Consider the following 21,630-nt stretch of genomic DNA (forward strand, 5'->3'; position numbering starts at 1 on the left):
TTAGGATAAAGTTGCTTAAATGTAATATTACACAACTAATTGAGTTACTAAACTATTATAAATGATTTATAAATGATTTGGTGAGCTTGGTAGGGGGTAGGTGACCCATTGTGCCCAAGTCTTGGGAGGAGCACTATAGACTCAGTCTTACTGGGTCGCCGCCATCTTGGATCCCCCATTGATGTGTTTTTAATAATAGGGACGTGCCCTTTAAAGGTAAATTCATCTTTTCTTTGACCATTCTTTAGTAGCTGTCAATATATGTTTCAATGAAGAAAGTATTTTATTATATAACAAAGTATTTTAAAATAAACGTCCTTTGCTGTCTTATTTTTGTGCACTGATTTAAGCAGTCTGGCAGTTCTGGCTGTTTACAAAACTCTGCTTCTGAAGATAGAATAAATAATTGGTCTGTTCTTTCCCTCCATGATTGGCAGGCATTCTGTTTTAAAATGGAAAAAAATCTTTATTTTGTCAATAAATCTGGAATGTTTTGTTTTTACAGCTGTTCCATAATGAATGTTCGGTTGAGTCTCAAAAGCTCTAGCTCAACTGTTGGTCTCATTGATCTAAGAACTAGTGAAACTTGCTTGAATATATAATAACAGATTTGGTCTTTGATCTGTTTTTATTTGTTTCGGAACCTGTTAAAACACATGAAGGATTACAGCATTTTTTTTCCTCAGGTTCTTTTAGTCCAGTATCAGATTAGATTAGATTAGATTACATACAGTGTGGAAACAGGCCCTTCGGCCCAACAAGTCCACACCGCCCCGCCGAAGCGCAACCCACCCATACCTCTACATTTACCCCTTACCTAACACTACGGGCAATTTAGCATGGCCAATTCACCTGACCTGCACATCTTTGGACTGTGGGAGGAAACCGGAGCACCCGGAGGAAACCCACGCAGACACGGGGAGAACGTGTAAACTCCACACAGTCAGTCGCCTGAGGCGGGAATTGAACCCGGGTCTCTGGCGCTGTGAGGCAGCAGTGCTAACCATTGTGCCACCGAGCGGCCCACTAATACCAATATCAATGGCAGTGAATTTGAATTCAGGGTTATCTTAGATTCTTAGAGGCTCAATGGTTTGTGGAAGGTACATGGTGGGGACGGTGATTAGAGGATGCATGGGAAATTTGGGATGGGTTGTGAGTTGTGAGCAGGCAAGGTGAACCATGAGGGCTGGAGGTGACATGGAGCAGCATGGAGGAATAAAAGTGGGCATGAGGTGGTATTGGGGAATGTTAGGTGGCATCGGATGATATGAGGGCATGTGAGATTTTGAGGGAATGAGGTGTGAGATTAGGAGATTTTTAAATGGTATTAGTAGCTGGGTTGCTGTGTTGGAGAATAGAAGTGGGCCAATTCACACCCATATTTCTCCATTGCTACTTACAAGATGCATGGCAAACCCAAGCCCAATGTGAAAAGTTCAAAGTCCCTGTAATGTGACACATGGGTCAGGTGTACTTTTATGAGCTGCACAACTGTGTAGGTCATGTTTTTCTGAACTAGATGAAATCCTGCCTGAGAGGTGTGGAATCTACGACTTTAGGAAATTCATTGCCTCAACCCGTACAGTAGGATTATGGCTTCCACAGTAAATGGAGGCAAGCTTGTCTCTAACTATATGGACTAACAATTTAATGTCAAATTCAGAACAGTCACTCACAGCCCAACAATGAGACAACATGCTTATCCCATTAGTCCAAACTGGATTTAAACCCAGGTCCTAGAGATGAAAGATATGTTCTTCTTCACTATGATACTCAATTTCCCACATACATACATCTCTGAATCACAACTGAGTCATTGATTTGATATTGTTTTAAAGAATTCTTTGTATCCCTGATTTTACATACGTAGAATGTGTTCAGAGATGGTTTATTATTGTAGTACCTGAAAATGGTGGATTATCTTACGAGAAAAGGTTGGACAGTGTGCTGGAGTTTAGAAGAATAAGAGACAATTTGATTGAATTAATGAGATCCTGAGAGCACACCTAAGGTGGATGTGGAGACAATGTCTCCTCTTGCGAGAGAATTTAGAATGAGGGATGACTGATTAAAAATAAATGGTCACCCATTTAAGATATAGGTAAGGAGAATGTTTTCTCACAGTTTGCCACTTGGTCTTTGGAACTCCTTTCCTCAAAAGGTAGTGGAAGTAGAGACTTTGAATATTTTTAAGGCTGAGCTAGATAGAGTCTTGACGAGTGAGGTGGGGAAAGGTTATGGTGGCAGGTCAAAATGTGGAGTAACCAGATCATCCATAATCATTTTGTACGTTAGGGCTGATGTGAGGGGGCGAAAGACCTTTTTAGAATCCCTGCAGTGTGAAAACAGGTCATTTGGCCCAACAAGTCCACACCAACCCTCCAAACAGTAACCCACCCAGACCCATTTCCCTATCGTATTATTCTACATTTACCTCTGACTAATGCACCCAACCTAGACTATGGGCAATTTAGCATGGCCAGTTGACCTGACCTGCACATCTTTGGGTTGTGGGAGATATCTGGAGCACCCAGAGGAAACCCATGCAGACATGGGGAGAATGTGCAAACTCCACACAGACGCCCAAAGCTGGAATCAAACCTGAGTCCCTGGCGCTGTGAGGCAGCCGTCTTCTTCTCATTCATATGTACGGTTAAGTACTTGATGTATTTCTCTCACTGTTCTTTCATATCTCTTGTTCTTTTTCTCTCTTCAGCTAAGCTTTACTTCTCAGTTCATATTTCTCTCTCTGTACTGAAACTGACTTAAATTCACCCTCCTTCTTCTTCATTCCCACTTCTTTTTCAATTATTAAACCATATCGGTAAAGGAAGTAGATGGCTGGGCCAGGTGTTCACTAGGTCCTAGATATACAGTTGACCAAGTCATGCCGTGACCTCCTCATTTCTCAGCAACATCTCGCACAAGGAGTCAAAACATAGTTTCCAATCCTTGGTCCATAGCCCTGAAGATGGTAGTACTTCAAGAGAAAAATAAGTTTTTCTTGAAAGTGTGATGAGGGTTTCAGTCTCTTCCACCCTTTCAACAAGTTACTTTCAGTGACTTGACCCCTGCAACCACACTATTTCTGTAGTTTGGACATCAAAAGTCTGTCCTGCATCTGGAATTGCCCAAAGTTCATGCCCGACCAAAAGGTTCGCAGGAAGAAATACAAGACAGAAACCTTCACTAAGGTATCCAAGGCAGAGAGGCTTGAGTGACAAACAATCCTGAGACTTTTTAACAAAGTGGGTTCAATTTTCTGGTCTGTGTCCAAGGGACTACTCAACATGTGCTCCAGTATTGATTTTCCCTATTTCACTCTGGCCTTCAAGCTTATACCATCCAAATGGATATGTGGCATCCAGTAAGAGTGAAACCATTCACACTGGTCATCTAGCCAATCAGCTTGAAGATCTCTTACAATGAACAAAACAGTAAGCTAAAGTCATGGATTTTGATAAATCATTTTGCAGAAAATAAAATAAAGATTTGGATCAGACATAAATGATTAAGGCAGAAGCTCAAATATCATAAATGAACCTTCCAAGTTTTTTTTGGTAATATCATGCAATTTTATCATGCAAAGGAGGGTATGACAATCGGCACTGATAAAACTAATCTTTCAGGGCCCAGAGAAGTTGTTCACAGAAAATATGATATACTAAACTATTAATATCTCAGTTATCCCTGTATTTAAGAAGACTTAACATTTTCAATGATTTTGAATGAGAATAGTTTGCAAAAAGCTAAATTCAAATAAGTTCAATGACTGTGTGTCAGCTGTATCCATGAAGGCTAAGAAAGCATACTGTTCGAAGAGCAACGTATCAGTGACAGTATATCCAGGCAGTCGGGTTGTTCTGAGCATGTGCAGATACCAGGAGCTTGGACTTTCCTTCTATAACACGCATCAATGTTCCATTCAGTATTGGATCAGATGACATCCTGTTCTGACTGCTTCTCTCTGAAATGGATAATTTAGACTACTAATGTCTGTGGTTTTGTTAGAATTTGCTTCCGTTTATGAACTATTGATATCCTATTATTTTCAAATTCAGACCTGACGAAAATAAGAAGTGCTCTGATTTCCAAATGTAATAGGACTCTTGTCTTAAAGTTCTTTCTCTGGAACAATGACCAAATATCTTGTGAGGGGACATAAATCTGCTACTTTCTGCCCATTTATTTTTATGATCTTCATCCTAAAGGTATATTTATTTTAATATACTCTTCTCTTTGTCTTTCCTCCATTTTAGTTCAACTGTCAAGGGGAAAAGGAAAGTGAACAATACACAGCCTTGCAATATTCCTGCGATTACCTTGATCCAGTCTGTGAAACCTGCGTTGTTCTTGGAGAGCTAGCTAGAGCTGCCATATTGGGCTTTGAAGTTGTTAAGGATACTGTACTGTCTGGTGATTAGCAGAATAACTTTCGATTGATACTATCAAAAGCCTTTTTGAAATTAACGATGTTGATAACAAGTACCTTTGAACACTCCCGGCTCTCCTCCATGATATTCCAGAGTATAACAATATGCTCACAGTATGATCTGCCATCTTAGAAACCTATCTGTTCTTCACAAAGAAAATTATCCAATTCTGCTTTAAATTTGTTGAGCAGTGCTGTGTTAAAGACAGATTAAAGATGATTACTGCTTGTCTCCAGCTACATGGGACCTCATGCCGTGACCTCCTCATTCTCTCAGCAACATTTCGCACAAGGACTGAGGACAGAGTCAAAACATAGTTTCCAGTCCTTGGTCCATAGCCCTGAAGATGGTAGTACTTCAAGAGACAACCACCTGATGAAGGAACGGCGCTCCAAAAGCTAGTGCTTCCAAATAAACCTGTTGGACAATAACCTGGTGTTGTGTAATTTTAAACACAATCTAGATATATTGAACAGCTCTGTGAGCTCCGTTAAGGTATTGTTCTTACCATGTTTCAACAGCGCTTCAGGTATCTCATTAACCCAGGTACCTGTTGTTGGGCAAAGGTGACCTGGTGTAGTACATTTAAGCCGGACCTTCAAGAGTGGGGCCACCTTCGCTGGAGGTAATTGCCTGGGGCCAGTGCCAGAGGGCTCACTGTCGATGGCCTTACAAGAGACTGGAGACAAAGTTGTCACAGTCCCAGAGGACTAGGCGAAAGTGAGGACTGCAGATGGTGGAGATCAGAGTCTAGATTAGAGTGGTGCTGGAAAAGCACAGCAGGTCAGGCAACATCCGAGGAGCAGGAAAATTGACATTTCGGGCAAAAACCCTTAATCAGGAATGAGGCTGCTCTCTCATTAGAGAGTGACAGCTGGTGGTGGTTTAACCGGAAGGTCACCATACCGCAGGTAGAGGGGTGGGGGTGTGGTGAGAGGGAGGATGAGTGGGAGTGTCCTGGTGTGAGAATTGAATTACCATTGTTGATGTACACTCTACATTGCAATCCAGCTGTCCAAACAATTGACTCCCACAGAAGTAACCATATTTTTCAACTCCACACCCCATTACAAATCAGTATAATCCTGTTCATGTTAGAATACTGCTGAAAATGTGTTGCTGGAAAAGCGCAGCAGGTCAGGCAGCATCCAAGGAACAGGAGAATCGACGTTTCGGGCATAAACCCTTCTTCAGGAATGAGGAAAGTGTGTCCAGCAGGCTAAGATAAAAGGTAGGGAGGAGGGACTTGGGGGAGGGGCGTTGGAAATTTGATAGGTGGAAAGAGGTCAAGGTGAGGGTGATAGGTCGGAGTAGGATGGAGGCGGAGAGGTAAGAAGAAGAACTGCAGGTCAGGAAGGCGGTGCCGGGCTGGAGGGATCCGGCTGAGACAAGGTGGGGGGAGGGGGGATGAACAAACTGGTGAAGTCCAAGTTCATCCCCTGCGGTTGGAGGGCTCCCAGTCGGAAGATAAGACGCTCCTCCTCCGACCGTCGCATTGTTGTGGTTTGGCGGTGGATGAGTCCAATGACCTGCATATCCTCGGTGGAGTGGGAGGGGGAGTTGAAATGCTGTGCTACAGGGTGATTGGGTTGGTTCGTCCGGGTGGCCCAGAGGTGCTCTCTGAATCGCCCCGCAAGTAGGCGGCCTGGGAGTCACGGAGGGAGTAGTCTTTTCGGAACGCTGATAGGGGAGGGGAGGGAAATATATCCCTGGTGGTGGGGTCCGTTTGGAGGTGACGGAAATGACGGCGGATGATACGCTGTACATGGAGGTTGGTGGGGTGGTAGGTGAGGACCAGTGGGGTTCTGTCCTGATGGCGGTTAGAGGGGCGGGGCTCAAAGACAGAGGAGCGGGAAGTGGAAGAGATGCGGTGGAGGGCATTGTCGACGATGCCCCTACAACATTAAGTTGAACCATGGCATATTTAATTATTTTGTTGATGAAGCAATTTAAAATAAACTTTTAAGGTTTTCTGAGGTTACCATTCATACCCCACATTTTCATTGTAACCGATATAGGGTTTGAACTGTGGGTCTTTATAATATGTGAGCATTTGAATTAGGAAATGGATGCCTTTCAGCCCCTCAGGCCTGCTCCATAGTTCAAAAAGATCAAAGGTGATCTGTTTGTCTTTTGAATTTTAAACTTCACATTATTGTTATCCCCAATAACCCTTGTGTAATTAGAATCTATCACCTCTGTCTTAAAAATATTCAATTATCCTGCTTCCACTAGCTTGGACTGAGAAGTGGCAGATGGAGTTTAATTTACATAAATGCGAGGTGCTACATTTTGGGAAAGCAAATCTTAATGGTAAGGTCCTAGGGAGTGTTGCTGAACAAAGAGACCATGAAGTGCAGGTTCATAGCTCCTTGAAAGTGGAGTCGCAGAGAGCTAGGATAGTGAAGAAAGCATTTGGTATGCTTTCCTTTATTGGTCAGAGTACTGAGTACAGGAGTTGGGAGGTCATGTTGTGGCTGTACAGGACATTGGTCAAGCCACTATTGGAATATTGCGTGCAATTCTGGTCTCCTTTCTATTGGAAAGATGTTGTGAAACTTGAAAGGGTTCAGAAAAGATTTACAAGGATGTTGTCAGGTTTGGAGGATTTGAGCTTTTGGGAGAAGTTGAATAGGCTAGGGCTGTTTTCCCTGGAGCATCAGAAGCTAAGGGGTGACCTTATAGAGGTTTACAAAATCATGAGGGTCATGGATAGGATAAATAGACAAAGTCTTTTCCCTGGGGTGGGGGATTCCAGAACTTGAAGGCATAACTTTAGGGTGAGAGCAGAAAGATATAAAAGAGACCTACAGGGCAACTTTTTCACGCAGAGGGTGGTATGTGTATGGAATGAGCTGCCAGAAGAAGTGGTGGAGGCTGGTACAGTTGCAACATTTAAGAGGCATTTCGATGGGTATATGAATAGGAAGGGTTTGGCGGGATATGGGCCGGGTGCTGGAAGGTGGGATTAGATTGGGTTGGTTTATCTAGTCGGCATGGACAAGATGGACCAAAGGGTCTGTTTCCATGCTGTACATCTCTATGACTCTATGACTCTGAGGCAAAGAGTTCCAAAGTCAAACAGCACATGAACAGAAAAAATAAAATCCTCATTTCTTGTCCTAAAAGTGCCCCATAGTTCTGGACTCATTCCAGAGGAAGAAACATTCTTTCCACACTTTGTGAAGATTCTTCAGGATGTTATACACATCAATCTAATCACCTCCTACTCTTCTAAACTCCAATGGAATCAAACCCAATTTGTCCAGTCTTACCTCATAAATAATGAACCAATCCATTTATTGCAGGAATCAATTGCGTAAACCTCCTCTGAACTATCTCTAATACTTTTACATTTTTCCATAATTAAGGAGACTAAAATTGTACACAACATTCAAGATGTCATCTCATCTATGCACCATATATGTTCAATTCCACTCATAACAACACATAACATTCTACTAGCCCTCATAATTACTTGTTGTAATTATATACTAACTTTTTTCTGATTTATGCCTGAGAATGTCTCGATTCCTCTGCAAACTGGATTTCTGTAGCCATTCTCCATTTAACTAATACTCTTTTTTTTTACTCTTCCAGCCAAAATGAACATTTTCACATTTTCCCCATTATACACTGCATCTACCAAGTATTTCCCTATTCACCAAACCTGTTGATAACAGTCTATGTCCTCATGATGCCCTCTTCGCAACATAATTTCATAATCCTATTCATGTTAAATTTAGGTACATTGCATTTGTTCCCCTCATCTAAATTATTGATATAAATTGTAAAAGGTACAGACACAGTTCCCAGTGAGGCTTTGCTTGTCACTATAACTTGGTGTTGTATGATGTCTGACTCAGCATTGAGATAAAAATAAGATTTTCAGGATCTGCTGCTCTTCACAGCCAATCAGACATTCACATGAAATAACAAGATAGCGAAATTCTGGGAATATCAGTGGTATAGCAACATCCAGTTCTTGAAAAAAAAATTAGCTGAACAATTAATCAATTGTTCAAATATAGAGGCAGATGGTAAGAATTGTATTGGACCTGATGTGCAATCAGCCAGGTTAATATAGCTTGTGAACACTGCAAATTGTTTTATTGTGCAATATGTCAGATATGTTCAGAAATAGAAAAGAAAACAATTATTAGTGCAGCAAAGACATGGTTTAATTTAGGTGTTGCACTATGGTTGTGACCTGAAGGTCTATTAATTCAATTGAGCAATCAAGGAAGATGGATTGCTTAGTTTTTTTCCCAAAATATGTAAATTAAATTAGGCCATTCGAATTGCAATTAGAAGTAAATACTAACTGCAATTTTTATATCAATTTTTCATGTCTTAAAAGCATTTCTTGTTTCGAGATCCAGAGCATTTTGCAACCAGGACAATAGACATTACTGATTCAATATTTGACTAAGAGAGTCATTAGAAATAGTCACAAAGTATTTTTTTCATGTTTCTGTATGAGTATTCATCAAGTTGAGTGCTAATTCAATCCATCAGTGTATATAGTTAGTCAGGAAGATACCAGAGAAACATTCATGCTTAAACTCTACAATGCATGTTCATTAAATGCAGCATTTAGCACCATCCAAAACTACAAATCAGTATTGTTATTGCATTTAAGAAAATCAATTCAACATTTCCGAAGGCAAGAGCAGGGCAGGGTTAAAATTTACACCTTTTCATCTGTCCCTGAGTCACATTAAGGCCCAAATAAACCATGTTAAAAATCACACAACAGCAAGTTATTGTCCAATAGGTTTATTTGGAAGTACTTCCAAACACCCCAGTTCATCACCGGCATCTCCATATCAAATAAACTGTGTTAAGTTTACAGCTCTTTCTGCAATTCAGCAAGTGACACTGTTTTATTCATAACATTTGCTCAAATCCTCAGGAATTCGCAATGCTTCAGAGCTAACAGATTACTTTTGAATTGTTGTCATCTCTTGTCATGTAGATAAACTCAATAGCCAATTTGTGCTTAGCAAGGCTTCACAAATAGCAATGGATTCATGTCCAACTCTTCTATTTTGCAGGTGGGTTAAAGGATAAATTCTGTTGAGGGGAATTCCCTTGATCCTCTAAAAATCCTTGAAGTACACCATAACAGGGAAATGGATCCTTCTGTGTTTGAAATGAAAGTGATTCTTTAATTGCACTGAGGTGTCAGACTTAGTTTATGTCTGCAAGGACCTTTTACAGGGCTTAAATTTCAACACATACTTTAGAGCTGACAGTAAGTGAAACTAACAGTACAGGGAATTCCTAAACATTATCCAAAATTGTACATGGCAGAGTGGAAAGAAGAAAGCATAGGATGAAAACACATTTTCAGCTACTGTAAAATGAAAAAAAAACTGAAAAAAACAATTGGAAATAACAATTCAAAGGTTTCTTTAATTTTCTTACCATTCAGGTTTGAACATTCAAATTATATAGACAAAGATATTGAGGACTTTTATTGTTCCCAAAAGCAAATCAAGAAAATGTTAAAAAAACTAATTTAACCAATAATTACATTGAATTGAAGCTCTTGCTTGTCTGTTGTTCGTACCTTCTATAGACAAACATACAACAGATCAAATTCTTTCATTGTAAGTGATTTCTGGTTTTAATTGTGGTTATGGTTGAGTAATGCACATATATGGGTCCAAGCAAGTTGGCTATTGCATTTCACAAAAAACATTAAAAGTCAATTCAAAATGTATCCTGAAGAAATTGGTTGCGTTATATGGTGTCTTCAGAATTGGCCTAGTATTTTGGGCGGCACGGTGGCACAGCATGGGTGGCACGGTGGCACAGTGGTTAGCACTGCTGCCTCACAGCGCCTGAGACCCGGGTTCAATTCCCGCCTCAGGCGACTGACTGTGTGGAGTTTGCACGTTCTCCCCGTGTCTGCGTGGGTTTCCTCCGGGTGCTCCGGTTTCCTCCCACAGTCCAAAAGATGTGCAGGGTCAGGTGAATTGGCCATGCTAAATTGCCCGTAGTGTTAGGTAAGGGGTAAATGTAGGGGTATGGGTGGGTTTCGCTTCGGCGGGTCGGTGTGGACTTGTTGGGCCGAAGGGCCTGTTTCTACACTGTAATGTAATCTAATGTAATGTAATCTAATCTAATTTTAATTGTCAAAATCTGTTTTTCCTTACAACCTAAGTAATATTTCTCCAATAAGCAAAGTAAGCAAAACTAAAATATTTAAATAGCTAGTTCTAAATATTTTGACAAGTTAAGTTTGTTATGTCTCAGGATGGCTTGAATTAAAATACAACAAAGCTATTTGGACTAATCTTAAGAGTCACTCACCAGTTACATTTTCTCATGTGACTTACCCTTCTGATTCTAATGCATTTTCCACATGTTCAACTATTAGCCAGCTCTATTCAATAGAAATGCAACACACCCACTGGAAGTCAGCAGACCCTACTTTAGATTTGCAGATGTCTTTCGTGATATGAGCTGAATTGCTTTTCATGCCCATTTTTAAGCAAGCATTCAGCAATTAATTCTTAATTTACAAAGCACATATATTTCAACCACATGATAGAGCATATAGCCTATACTGACTCCACAGTAGTACACGTGTTTGAATAGCTGTGCAATTAAAACTAGTCCACAGAAAATAATGATAACGATTCCAATTTTTTATAAATAGAAAGGCCAGTAGAATCCTATGTGAAACAGGAAAACAGCACAAAATGTCACTGCATTTTTATAAGAAAGTTATCATATATATAGCTGTGCGTGGATATCTGCGTTCAGCCCATACATTTTCAAAAAGTACACCAAACTACACAGTTAATATTGCATGACATGACAGACATTTTTCCCTAATATTATGTGTACGCTGATTGCATGTTAGTCGTGTGTAGCTGTGTGAAGACAGATTTGTTCAATGCTGCTCCTATAGTTTTAATCTGGAGAGGAAGATAATTTTCAACTTCACTACTTGGGCAGCAGCCTGGGATAAAACTTGGGAGAGTTTGACAACTGATGGGTGTCTTGATCCTGCAGGTCACTGCACAGGTGGCACAATGAAAAATGACTCCCATTATGTCTTGAGGGCAATAAATCTCACAGCAAAGCTTTGGGAACTTATGTAACAGCTGATTTCCTGGATTTAAGCCAGAATTGTACTATAAGAAAAGCTAACCTATGAGATGAATGGAATCTTCTTTTTCATGCAGACTTCAACATTGATCAGGCTCAGATCCAGTGTCCTCATAGTGTGAAATAAAAGTGTCACCATTTATAAAGCTTTTTTTAATTGCTGAAGACAAAGCTGATCACAGGAAGAATGGCATCAATAATTGCGAGATAAACATTTTAATTTATTTCTCACTTCGCAGTTTATATCACCCCTAATCTATCAAACTGGCTCTTGTGGAATTTTTAATGATTCTGTTTTGAAATTTTTTTCAAAATTAAATCTCAAATTTATAGTATGCAGTTGAAATTCCATTACTGCAAGTAAAACAGGAAAATAGCACAAAATGTTACTAGACCTTTAAAAGTATAATTTGTTTCATTCATTTGTGGGATGTGGTCGACACTGGTTGGGTCAACATTTGTTGCCTGTCCCTAGTTGCCCTTGAGAAGGTGGTGGTGAACTGCTTTCTTGAATTGCTGCAGTCCACCTCCTGTGGGTTGACCCACAATGCCATTAGGGAGGGAATTCCATGATATTAACCCAACAACAGTGCAGGAATAGCTTTATATTTCCAAGTCAGATGGTGAATGGCTTGGAGGGGAACTTGCAGGTTGTGGTATTCTCATATATCTGTTGTCCTTCTAGATGGAAGTGTTTGTGGGTTTGGAAGGTTCTGGCTGACGGTCTTTGGTGAATTTCTGCAGTGAATTGTATAGATAGTATCAGTGCTGCTACTGAGCGTTGGAGGTGGACGGAGTGCATGTTTGTGGATGTGATGCCAAACAAGGTGGCTGCTTTATCTTGGATGCTGTTAAGCTTCTTGAGTATTGTTGGAGCTACACTCATCTAGGCAAATGGGGAGTACTCTATTACACTCCTGACTTGTGTCATGAAGATGATGGACAGATTTTGGAAAGTCAAGAGGTGAGTTATTTGTTGTAATATTTCTAGCCTCTGACCTGTTCTTGTAGACACTGTGTTTATGCAGTGAGTCCAGTTGAGTTTCTGATCAATGGTTACTTCCAGGATGTTAATAGTGGAGGATTCAGTGATGGTAACGCCATTAAATATCAAGGGACAGTGGTTAGATTGTCTCTTATTTGGCAATTGTGTGGCTCAAATGTTACTTGCCCCTTGTTAGCCCAAACCTGGATATTATCTAGATTTTGTTACATTTGAACGTGGACTGTTTCAATATATGAGACATCACGAATGGTGCTGAATACTACACCATCATCTGCAAACATCTCCATTTCTGACCGTACAATGGAGGGAAGGTCATTGATGAAGCAGTTGAAGATGGTTGAGCCGAGGACAGAGATGTTTTGGAGCTGAGATGACTGACCTCCAATAACCACAACCATCTTCTTATGTGCCAGGTATGACTCCAAAGATAGAAACTTTGCCCTCAACATCCATAGATTCTAGTTTTGGTAGGGCTCCTTGAGGCCACACTGAGTTGAATGTAGCCTTGATGTCAAGGGCTGTTGCTTTCACTTTGCCTCTGGAATTCAGCTCTTTGTTCATGTTTGAATCAAGGTTGTAATGAGGCCAGAAGCTGAGTGGCCCTGGGGGTATCCAAATTGGGCATCACTGAGCAGATTATTGCTGAGCAGGTGCTGCTTGATGGTATTGTTTGAGAACACCTTCCATTACCTTACTGATGATTAAGAATAGACTGATCATAGAATTATGGAATTCCTAGAGTGTGGAAGCAGGCCACTTGGCTGATAGAATCCACACTGATCCTCCAAAGAGTATCCTACCCAGACCTACCTTCTTACCCTATTTCTGTAACCCTGCATTTCACGTGGCTAATCCAACTAACCTGCACATCCATGGACATTATAAGCCACTTAGCATGGCCAATCCACCTAACCTGCACATCTTTGGACTGTGGGAGGAAAGCAGACCACCCGGAGGAAACCCATGCAGACACAGGGAGAATGTGCCAATTCCATACAAGCAGTCACCCATGGGTGGAATTGAACCCAGTCCTTGTGTTGTGAGGCAGCAGTGTTAAGCACCGAGCCACTGTTCTGCCTGACTGATGGGACAGTAATTGGATGAATTGGAATCACTCAGTCAGGTAGATACCAGTTTTGTAATTGGACTAGAACAGCTTGGCTGGGTAACGCCAAGTTCTGGAACACAAGTCTTCTGTATTATGGGCAGAATGTTGTCAGGGCCCATAACCTTTGCAGTATCCAGTGTCTCCAACCATTTTTTCATATCATGAGCAGTGAATTGAATTGGCTAAAAACTGGGGGTATTGCTGGGGACCACTGGAGGAGGGCATGATGGATAATCCACCTGGCACTACTGGCTGAAGTTGCTGCAAGTGCTTCAGCCTTATCTTTTGTCCCAAAGTGCTGGGCTCTTTCATCATTGAGAATAGGCTATTTGTAGATCCTTATCCTCCAGTGAATTGTTTAATTATCCACTAGCAGGACTGCAGAGCTTAGATCTGATCCATTGGCTGTGGGTTTTCTTAGTTCTGTCTATCACTTTCTGTTTATGCTCTTTGGCATGCAGGAATCCTTTCTGGTAGCTTCTTCACATTGACACCTCATTTTCAGGTATGCCTGGTGCTGCAATGAGCATTGATCCCCTGGCTTGATGGTAATGGCTGAGTAGGAGCATTACCAGACCATGAGGTTGCAGATTGTGCTGGAATATATTTTTGCTGCTTTTATGGCCCACAGAGCCTCATGGATGCCCAGACTTGACTTGCTAGACCTGTTCAAAATCTGTCCCATTTAGCACAGTAATAGTGCCACACAACATGATGGAGATTTATCTCAATATGAAGGTGGGACTTCAGTGCTGAGAGGAATTTTTCCTTCATGAATGTTGCAGAATTTACAAGGATGTTGCCAAGGTTGAAGGGATTGAGCTATTGGGAGAAGTTGAATAGGCTGGGGCTGTTTTCCCTAAAGCATCAGAGACTGAGGGGTGACTTTATAAAGATTTATAAAATCATGAGGGGCAGAGATAGGGCAAATAGACAAGGTCTTTTCCATGGGGTGGTGAGTCCAGAGCCAGAGGGCATATGTTTAAAGTGAGAGGGGAAAGATTTAAAAGGGACCTAAGGGGCAATGTTTTCATACAGAGGGTGGTGTGTGTATGGAATGAGCTACCAGAGGAAGTGGTGGAGGCTAGTACATTTATAATATTTAAAAGGCATCTGAATGGGTATATGAATAGGAAGGGTTTAGAGGGTTATGGGCCAAGTGCTGGCAAATGGGACTAGATTAATTTAGGATACCTGGTCAACATGGACGAGTTGGGCTGAAGGATCTGCTTCTGTGCTGTACATCTCTATGATTCTATGGAAGAATCTAGGTCCAAAGAGCTTGGTCTCAGAATAAAAGGGTATTAATTTAAATCTGGGATGAGGAGGAATTCCTTCTCTGAGGACTGTGAACCTTTGGAACTCCTTGCCACAGAGAGCAATCAGGACAGAGTCCTTGTGTGTATTTAAGGCTGACATAAATAATTTCTTGAGGGAATGCAGGGTTATGGAGGAAGGGCAGGAAAATGGGCATAAGGAGTGTCGGATCTAGCATGATCCTATTGAACAGTGGAGCAGGCTAGAGGGGCCAAACAGGATACCTTTGTACCTATTTCTTATCTTCCTAATAGCTAGTTTTAATAAATATTTGTTGGAATCTTCGATGCCACAATATTCATTTTTGATTTCATGCACTACAGGAGATAACATAAACATTGCCACCATGCTGGGGCAAACTGACACAAATGTCCACCAGAGTTTAGAAAAATAAGGATTGACTTCATTGAAAGGTATAAGATCCTGAATGGTCATGAGAAGGTGGACATGAAAGAATGTGTCTTCATCTGGGTGAGTCCAGAACCCGGGGACACCTTTAAAATGAAGGGTCACTCTTTTAGGATAGTGATGATTAAAATTTATTTTGGATTTTGAGGTGTTGGAATTCTCAGCAGATAGTGGACGTGGGATTATTGAATATGACTAAGGCAAAAATAGATAGATTCTTGTTCGGCAGGGGAATCAAAAATTATCAGGGTGAGATGAGAATTCAAGACACAAACTGAATAGCCATGTTAATATTGAACAGTGTAATAAGTTTATATATTTGCATGTTCATAAATATTTGTCTTTCTTCAGCTTAAGAGTGCCCTTGTCCCAAACCTCAACTCCTTCATTAATGATGTATCCTTTACCATAAGGTCATAAGTTAGACGATGATTGCACATGTTCGACACCATTTACATCTCCTCAGACACTGACAAATGTTTATGGATAGTTGCAATTAGGTTTTGTCCTGCATGTTGAGTTTGATGCCAAAGGTACAATGTAAAAATAAAAAGAGCTGTGACAACAAAAATGTATTAGGGACAGGACTATTTCTCACTGTTTTTTACCCTACAGCTGAAAGCAGGGTTTCAGAGATAAAAATGAGGAAAGAGAGTGATTTTGTCAGCAATTCTATTCCTAAAGTGTGAGTGTGAAAAGGGAGGAACATAGAGTCACAAAGTTGTACAGCATGGAAACAGACCCTTCGGTCCAAATCGTCCATGCTGACCAGATATCCCCAAATTAATCTAGTCCCATTTGCTAGTATTTGGCCCGTATCCCCTTAAACCCTTCCTATTCATTTATCCAGGATTCTGGGTAATCCAAGATGGAGGATGGGAAAAAAATTGTGCCTGTAAGAGCTGCTCTTTTTTTGAGGTATTTTCAGTGTAGGAGTTGATTTCCTCAAATGTTTGGAGCAGTAGTTACTGTTTTACAAGCTGATGCATTGTTTTGCAACTTTGGATAAAAAGAGATCAAAACAATATTACTTTAATAAAGAAGGAAAAGAGAGATAGAGCAGATACCACATGAGAGGACAAGTAAAACTGCACAGCGGTCTGACCTAGCAGTGAACCTTCACAGCTGACTGCCTTTGCTGTTTAGTTTCCAGTATCTCTGGACATCGGAATTTGTTCTAAGAAATAAACATGGTGGTAGTTATTTGGATTTTTCAATTATTGAAAACACAAATTCAAAATTGAAAGAGGGAACAGTTTAATGTTTATGCAGAAAAGAGTGCAACAATGGCAAAATGTGACAAATTTGGAAAAGACTGGCGGTAGTTTAAAAAAGGCTGTCTCCACTTTGGCCATGACACCCTGTAACTCAAGATCACTAAAGGAAGCTTAGAATGTACAATTTTTTCACTATGGACTTTGACTGTTCTCAATTGCACCTCCCCCATGCTATAAAATCTAGTTGTCCCTTGAGTTCTCAATGTTCTAATGTTTCTTTTCACTCAGATTTGTCACTGAATACCTTTTTTTTGTGAGAGACTAACAGAGACAGCTTTCTCCAGCTTGTTTCAGTCACAAATTCTTAATTTCTATTCTATGAAAAGTAGCTCCCTGAAGTATACAGCTGGTCTGTGCATTTCATTATGTTCAATAGGCGTTTGTTTCTAAGTGTGATAATTGTAGGCGATGTATTTTATCTCAGTACATGAAACTTATCATACATGTATGCTTTATGTTTGTTACTGGAAATGTTTATTATATTCTGTTTCTACATGTCTAAATCAAAACAGGATATAAGTGTATCTTCACCCCTGACTGGTTGGGCTAGTTTTCAGCAAACCTGGATAAAAATGTTAATTTCAGTTCCAGACAATTTCATTTTTTCCACCCAGATTTCTTTGCTTGGCCAAATGGTGTGCTCAATTGATTGCTGTGGCCATCTTAAGTCAGTTTTTTTCCCTCCCTTTTTTAAAAATAGCATTTATGCTATGAAGCTCCCGGTTATTAAAATAAAGTGATGGATGTTGGAATTTGGAAGTCAGTCATCCATTTTTATCACCAAAGTGACAGACTGTACCTGGAATATTTGTGTAATTTCAGTCTCCTTGCTTAAGGAAGCATTTCAGAGAAGGTTCACTCAGGAGATGAGGGAATTATCAAACTTGTGAGTAGTGGAAGAAACTGTGAAAGGGTTTACGGCTCTGCAGGACCCCCACCAGAGCAATCAGAACAATTTACATACGAAGAGCTTTGACACAGACTGTAGCCTGGTGAAATTGACCCTGCTTTAGGAGCCAGCTTGAATTCTCAACTTATTTCAAATACTAACTGAATTAAATAATTGATATGTCCCTGCCGAATAAAGTCACTATTCTTTAAACTTTGCATGCTGATTTAATGCATCCCCAAAAGACAAAACAAAACTGGGAGAGTTTAATATAAAAGGAATACAACAGAGAAAAGTTTTCACAATATTAGATAACTGTGTATAGAAATTCAAGTAGGAATGCAAGAATGTGTGAATACATTTTATGGCTTGCTTCTCAAAAAAAGTTTAAAAAATGTAATAGAATCCCATTCTTTTTCTTTGTGGAAAGGAAGAACGGCAGGCCACATATTGGCATGGCACTGTTATAAATAGAGCCATAGAGATATACAGCACGGAAACAGACTCTTCGGTCCAACTCATCCATGCCGACCAGTTATTTCAACCCTATCTAGTCCCATCTGCCAGCACCTGGCCCATATCCCTCCAAACCCTTCCTATTCACACACCCATCCAGATGCCTTTTAAATGTTGCAATTGTACTCACCTCCACCACTTCCTCTGGCAGCTCATTCTACACACGTACCACCCACTGCGTGAAAATGTTGCCCCTTAGTTCTTTAAAGTTATATTTTAAAAGATATATTTTAAAAGATTAAAAATATCAAAATTGGTTTCTGAGAGTCACTTGTGTGAATTAAATATCTATCTTATCTCTGAAGTAGACAACATTTTTTTCTATTGTGATTCATTGTTGGTCATGGCGAAAGTTAAATTAAATCCATTAATATTTTAATTGTAATATGTTACTTTGACATTCAAATGACAAAGGGCTGTGGCTGACTAAAACAATAGGGGTGATCTGTGTACAAGAATGTCTTGATCTTTCTGAATAACGACATCTCTCATCTTGAATTGAGGTGAAAGAACAACCATATAGAGATACAAGTTCACCTGATCAAGCATCTTATTGCCACAAGAACAATATTTACCTGGAGATGTAGTTCCTTCCCATGTCTACTGATGTTGACACTATGTGGTTGTCCATTAGCTAGATTTCGATGGTTCAGGTCAATTCTGAAAGGCTCTTTTGTGCCTCCTAAGTTGTACCGAATCTGAAGGCTTCCTATAAAAATCAGAAGGACTTCTCAATATTAAATAAAAACTGTACTTTGAAAGATTGCAATCATTTAAAAGTTTTGGCAATAATTTTCTGTCAATGTATCAATATTTCAATAAAGTTATAGAACAGTTAATGTAATTTGCACTGCAGCCTCTTAACAACTGGACACAAAGTGGTCAGAAGTCTCCTGATGATTCAATGGCCTGAATTTTCATAACAATATGGGAACTGAGCATGGGGACCAATGCCGATACCCAAATCCAAATGGTGTTGTTTCAGATTTGTCCACCACTATTTTTAAAAGAGTAGGGGCAAGCCCTATCCAATTATGTTTGTTGGGTAAGCTTCTGAGGTTGAAGGACCAATGGAAGACCCACCAGGACTGACAAATTGGTAGACCCACTGCCCGACAGCGGGAGCTACTAATCAAAGGTGGACAGATAATAAGGGAGAAAACTTCTTCTGTTTGTTTTCCATTTTTAAAATGACCACAACAGATGGGCCATGATGTTTGAGTGGCAATTCCTCCATGGAACAGCCAACAGCAAGATCAGTAGCTTATGGGCTATTAGATGCTAAGATGCTGCAAGTCACTTGGATAAGCTAGCTGTGTGCTAGTGGGCAAATACTTGGCAAATGCAATATAATGTGGATAAATGTGAAGTTATCACTTTGGTGGCAAAAACAGGAAGACAGATTATTATCTGAATAGTGGCAGTTTAGGAAAAGGTGAGGTACAACAAGAACTGGGTGTCACAGTGGAACAGTCATTGAAGATTGGCATGCAGTTGCAGCAGGCGGTGAGGAAAGCTAATGGCATGCTGGCCTTCACTAGCGAGAGGATTTGAGTATCGGAGAAAAGATGGCTTGCTGCGGTTACACAGGGCCTTGGTGAAGCCACACCTTGAGCATTGATTGCAGTTTTAATCTCCTGTCTGAGGAAGGACATACTTGCTATTGAGGGAGTCCAGTGAGAGTTCACCAGACTGATTACCAGAATGGCTGGACTGACATATGAAAAAGAATGGATCGACTGGACTTGTACTTGCTGGAATTTAGAAGAATGGGGGGGGGGAGGGGAGTCTCATAGAAATATATAAAATCTTGGTGGGACTGAACTGGCTAGATGCAAGAAGAAGGTCATAGTCGAAGAATAGGGAGAAAGCCATTCAGGACTGAGGTGAGGAAGAATTTCTTCACTCAGGGTTGTGAACCTGTGGAATTCTCTACCAAAGAAAGCTTTTGGGACCCGTGCATTAGATATATTCAAGAGGGAACTAGATGTGGCCCTTGAGGCTAAAGGGATCAACAGGCATGGAGTAAAAGTCGGAATGGGATACTGAGATTGCATGATCAGCCATGATCATATTGAATGGTGGTGCAGGCTCGAAGGGTACCTATTTTCTATGTTTCTATAAGTGCAGGTGGGTACCCTTGATGGTTCAAAGGCAGCACCATATTTCTGGCCTGATCTCAAAGTTGTACAGCTTAGAAACAGGCCCTTTGGCCCACTATGTCCATGCTGACCTGTGTCCTCTGTCCTGATTTGGACGTGGTGCAGACTGGAATGGATTAACAGCTGGATAAACAGGTTGCAATTAACCAGGAATATTCTTTGAATGAATTAAAGAATAAAAATAATAACAATAACTTAGATTCTGCAATTTTCATTTTAAATTTTACAAAACCTGGCTTGTGTGTGGAATATACACCTTGTTTTTATTTGCTGCCCATTGTGTAGGGAATACTTATTTGTGGACTGAAGGTACAATCTTTCATCCAAATCATGCACAATTCACATAACAATTCATATTCTATATAACCCCATATCCTGTTTCCAATTACTTTCAGGGGTTATGAAGGATGTACTGCAAAATTAATCAGTAGTAAAATGCCTGTAGAGCCGAGAGATTGCTAGTCATCGTATTTTGGCTTACGCATTGTTCATTTGTGTCTTTCTAAAATTTATGACAGCTGCGAAGGGAAATCTGATGTCTCCAATTTTGAAAAACTGTGCATTAGCTTTCCCTTAAGGAAGGCTTTTTTGACTTACGCAATTTTTAGTAGCAAAATGGGAGCAATAAGTATATTCATTCAACTCCTGTTTGTCAATATAAAAATGACATGCGTTATATCAATATCTATGGTTACATACATTAGTCCAGGATCCATCAGCATGTCAAGTCAATCCTGACACACTGAATAACTTGGTAATTCCTCCAAAACAATTTATCTAATAATGCTATCAGTAATCAGTATTAAAAACTATTGAAATTATTAACTAATCAAAAGATATTTATGTTAATTTTATTTACTGAAGTATTTCAATAAAGTGCTCCAGTTTAATTACATGTTTATTTGTAAGGGAATATAGACAAGCAGGTGGTGGGTGTGGCTGGGCTAAGTGAGCTTCTTAAATACCCAATAATACTCATTTAACGATTCTCAATTATGGGCCCAATTTGCTAATAGGAAGCCCCCATATGGGATTCCATGCCCTCTGGCAATTCCAATCCCTCCCACCCATGTCCTTCACGTCCCTAGCCAGGCTGTGTCAGTCCGCCTTTGCATGACTTAAGACTTCCCTTTCTCCAGGTTCTGTTGATGCCTCTTCCTCAAGAACATTTATGGCTGCAGCAGTGGTCTCCAGTTCTGATTGTACCAGATGTGCCTGGATGTCACTTTTTATCTGGGCATCATCATTAAACAAGCAAGCAGAATCTTATATGGGTCTGAATGACTTGGGTTATGTTTGGACTGATGTCAGAATACACCTAGAAGTTTGGTGAGCCCTTTCTCAATGTCGGGGGCATCTCAGATCATTATTTATGAGCTTGATAAG

General features: G+C 40.3%; 1 protein-coding gene across 1 annotated transcript in view; it reads right to left on the minus strand.

Annotated features, from left to right (window-relative positions):
• LOC122550254 (contactin-associated protein-like 2) overlaps positions 1 to 21,630 on the minus strand; it is a 2,198,962-nt gene that overhangs the window by 8,395 nt on the left and 2,168,937 nt on the right. Inside the window, exon 20 of the mRNA XM_043691007.1 lies at positions 18,658 to 18,791. Within this exon, the coding sequence (XP_043546942.1) occupies positions 18,658 to 18,791 (134 nt within the window). The remainder of the gene's footprint in view (positions 1 to 18,657; positions 18,792 to 21,630) is intronic.

The sequence above is a fragment of the Chiloscyllium plagiosum genome, chromosome 5, assembly GCF_004010195.1.
Source record: "Chiloscyllium plagiosum isolate BGI_BamShark_2017 chromosome 5, ASM401019v2, whole genome shotgun sequence".
Lineage (NCBI taxonomy): Eukaryota > Metazoa > Chordata > Chondrichthyes > Orectolobiformes > Hemiscylliidae > Chiloscyllium > Chiloscyllium plagiosum.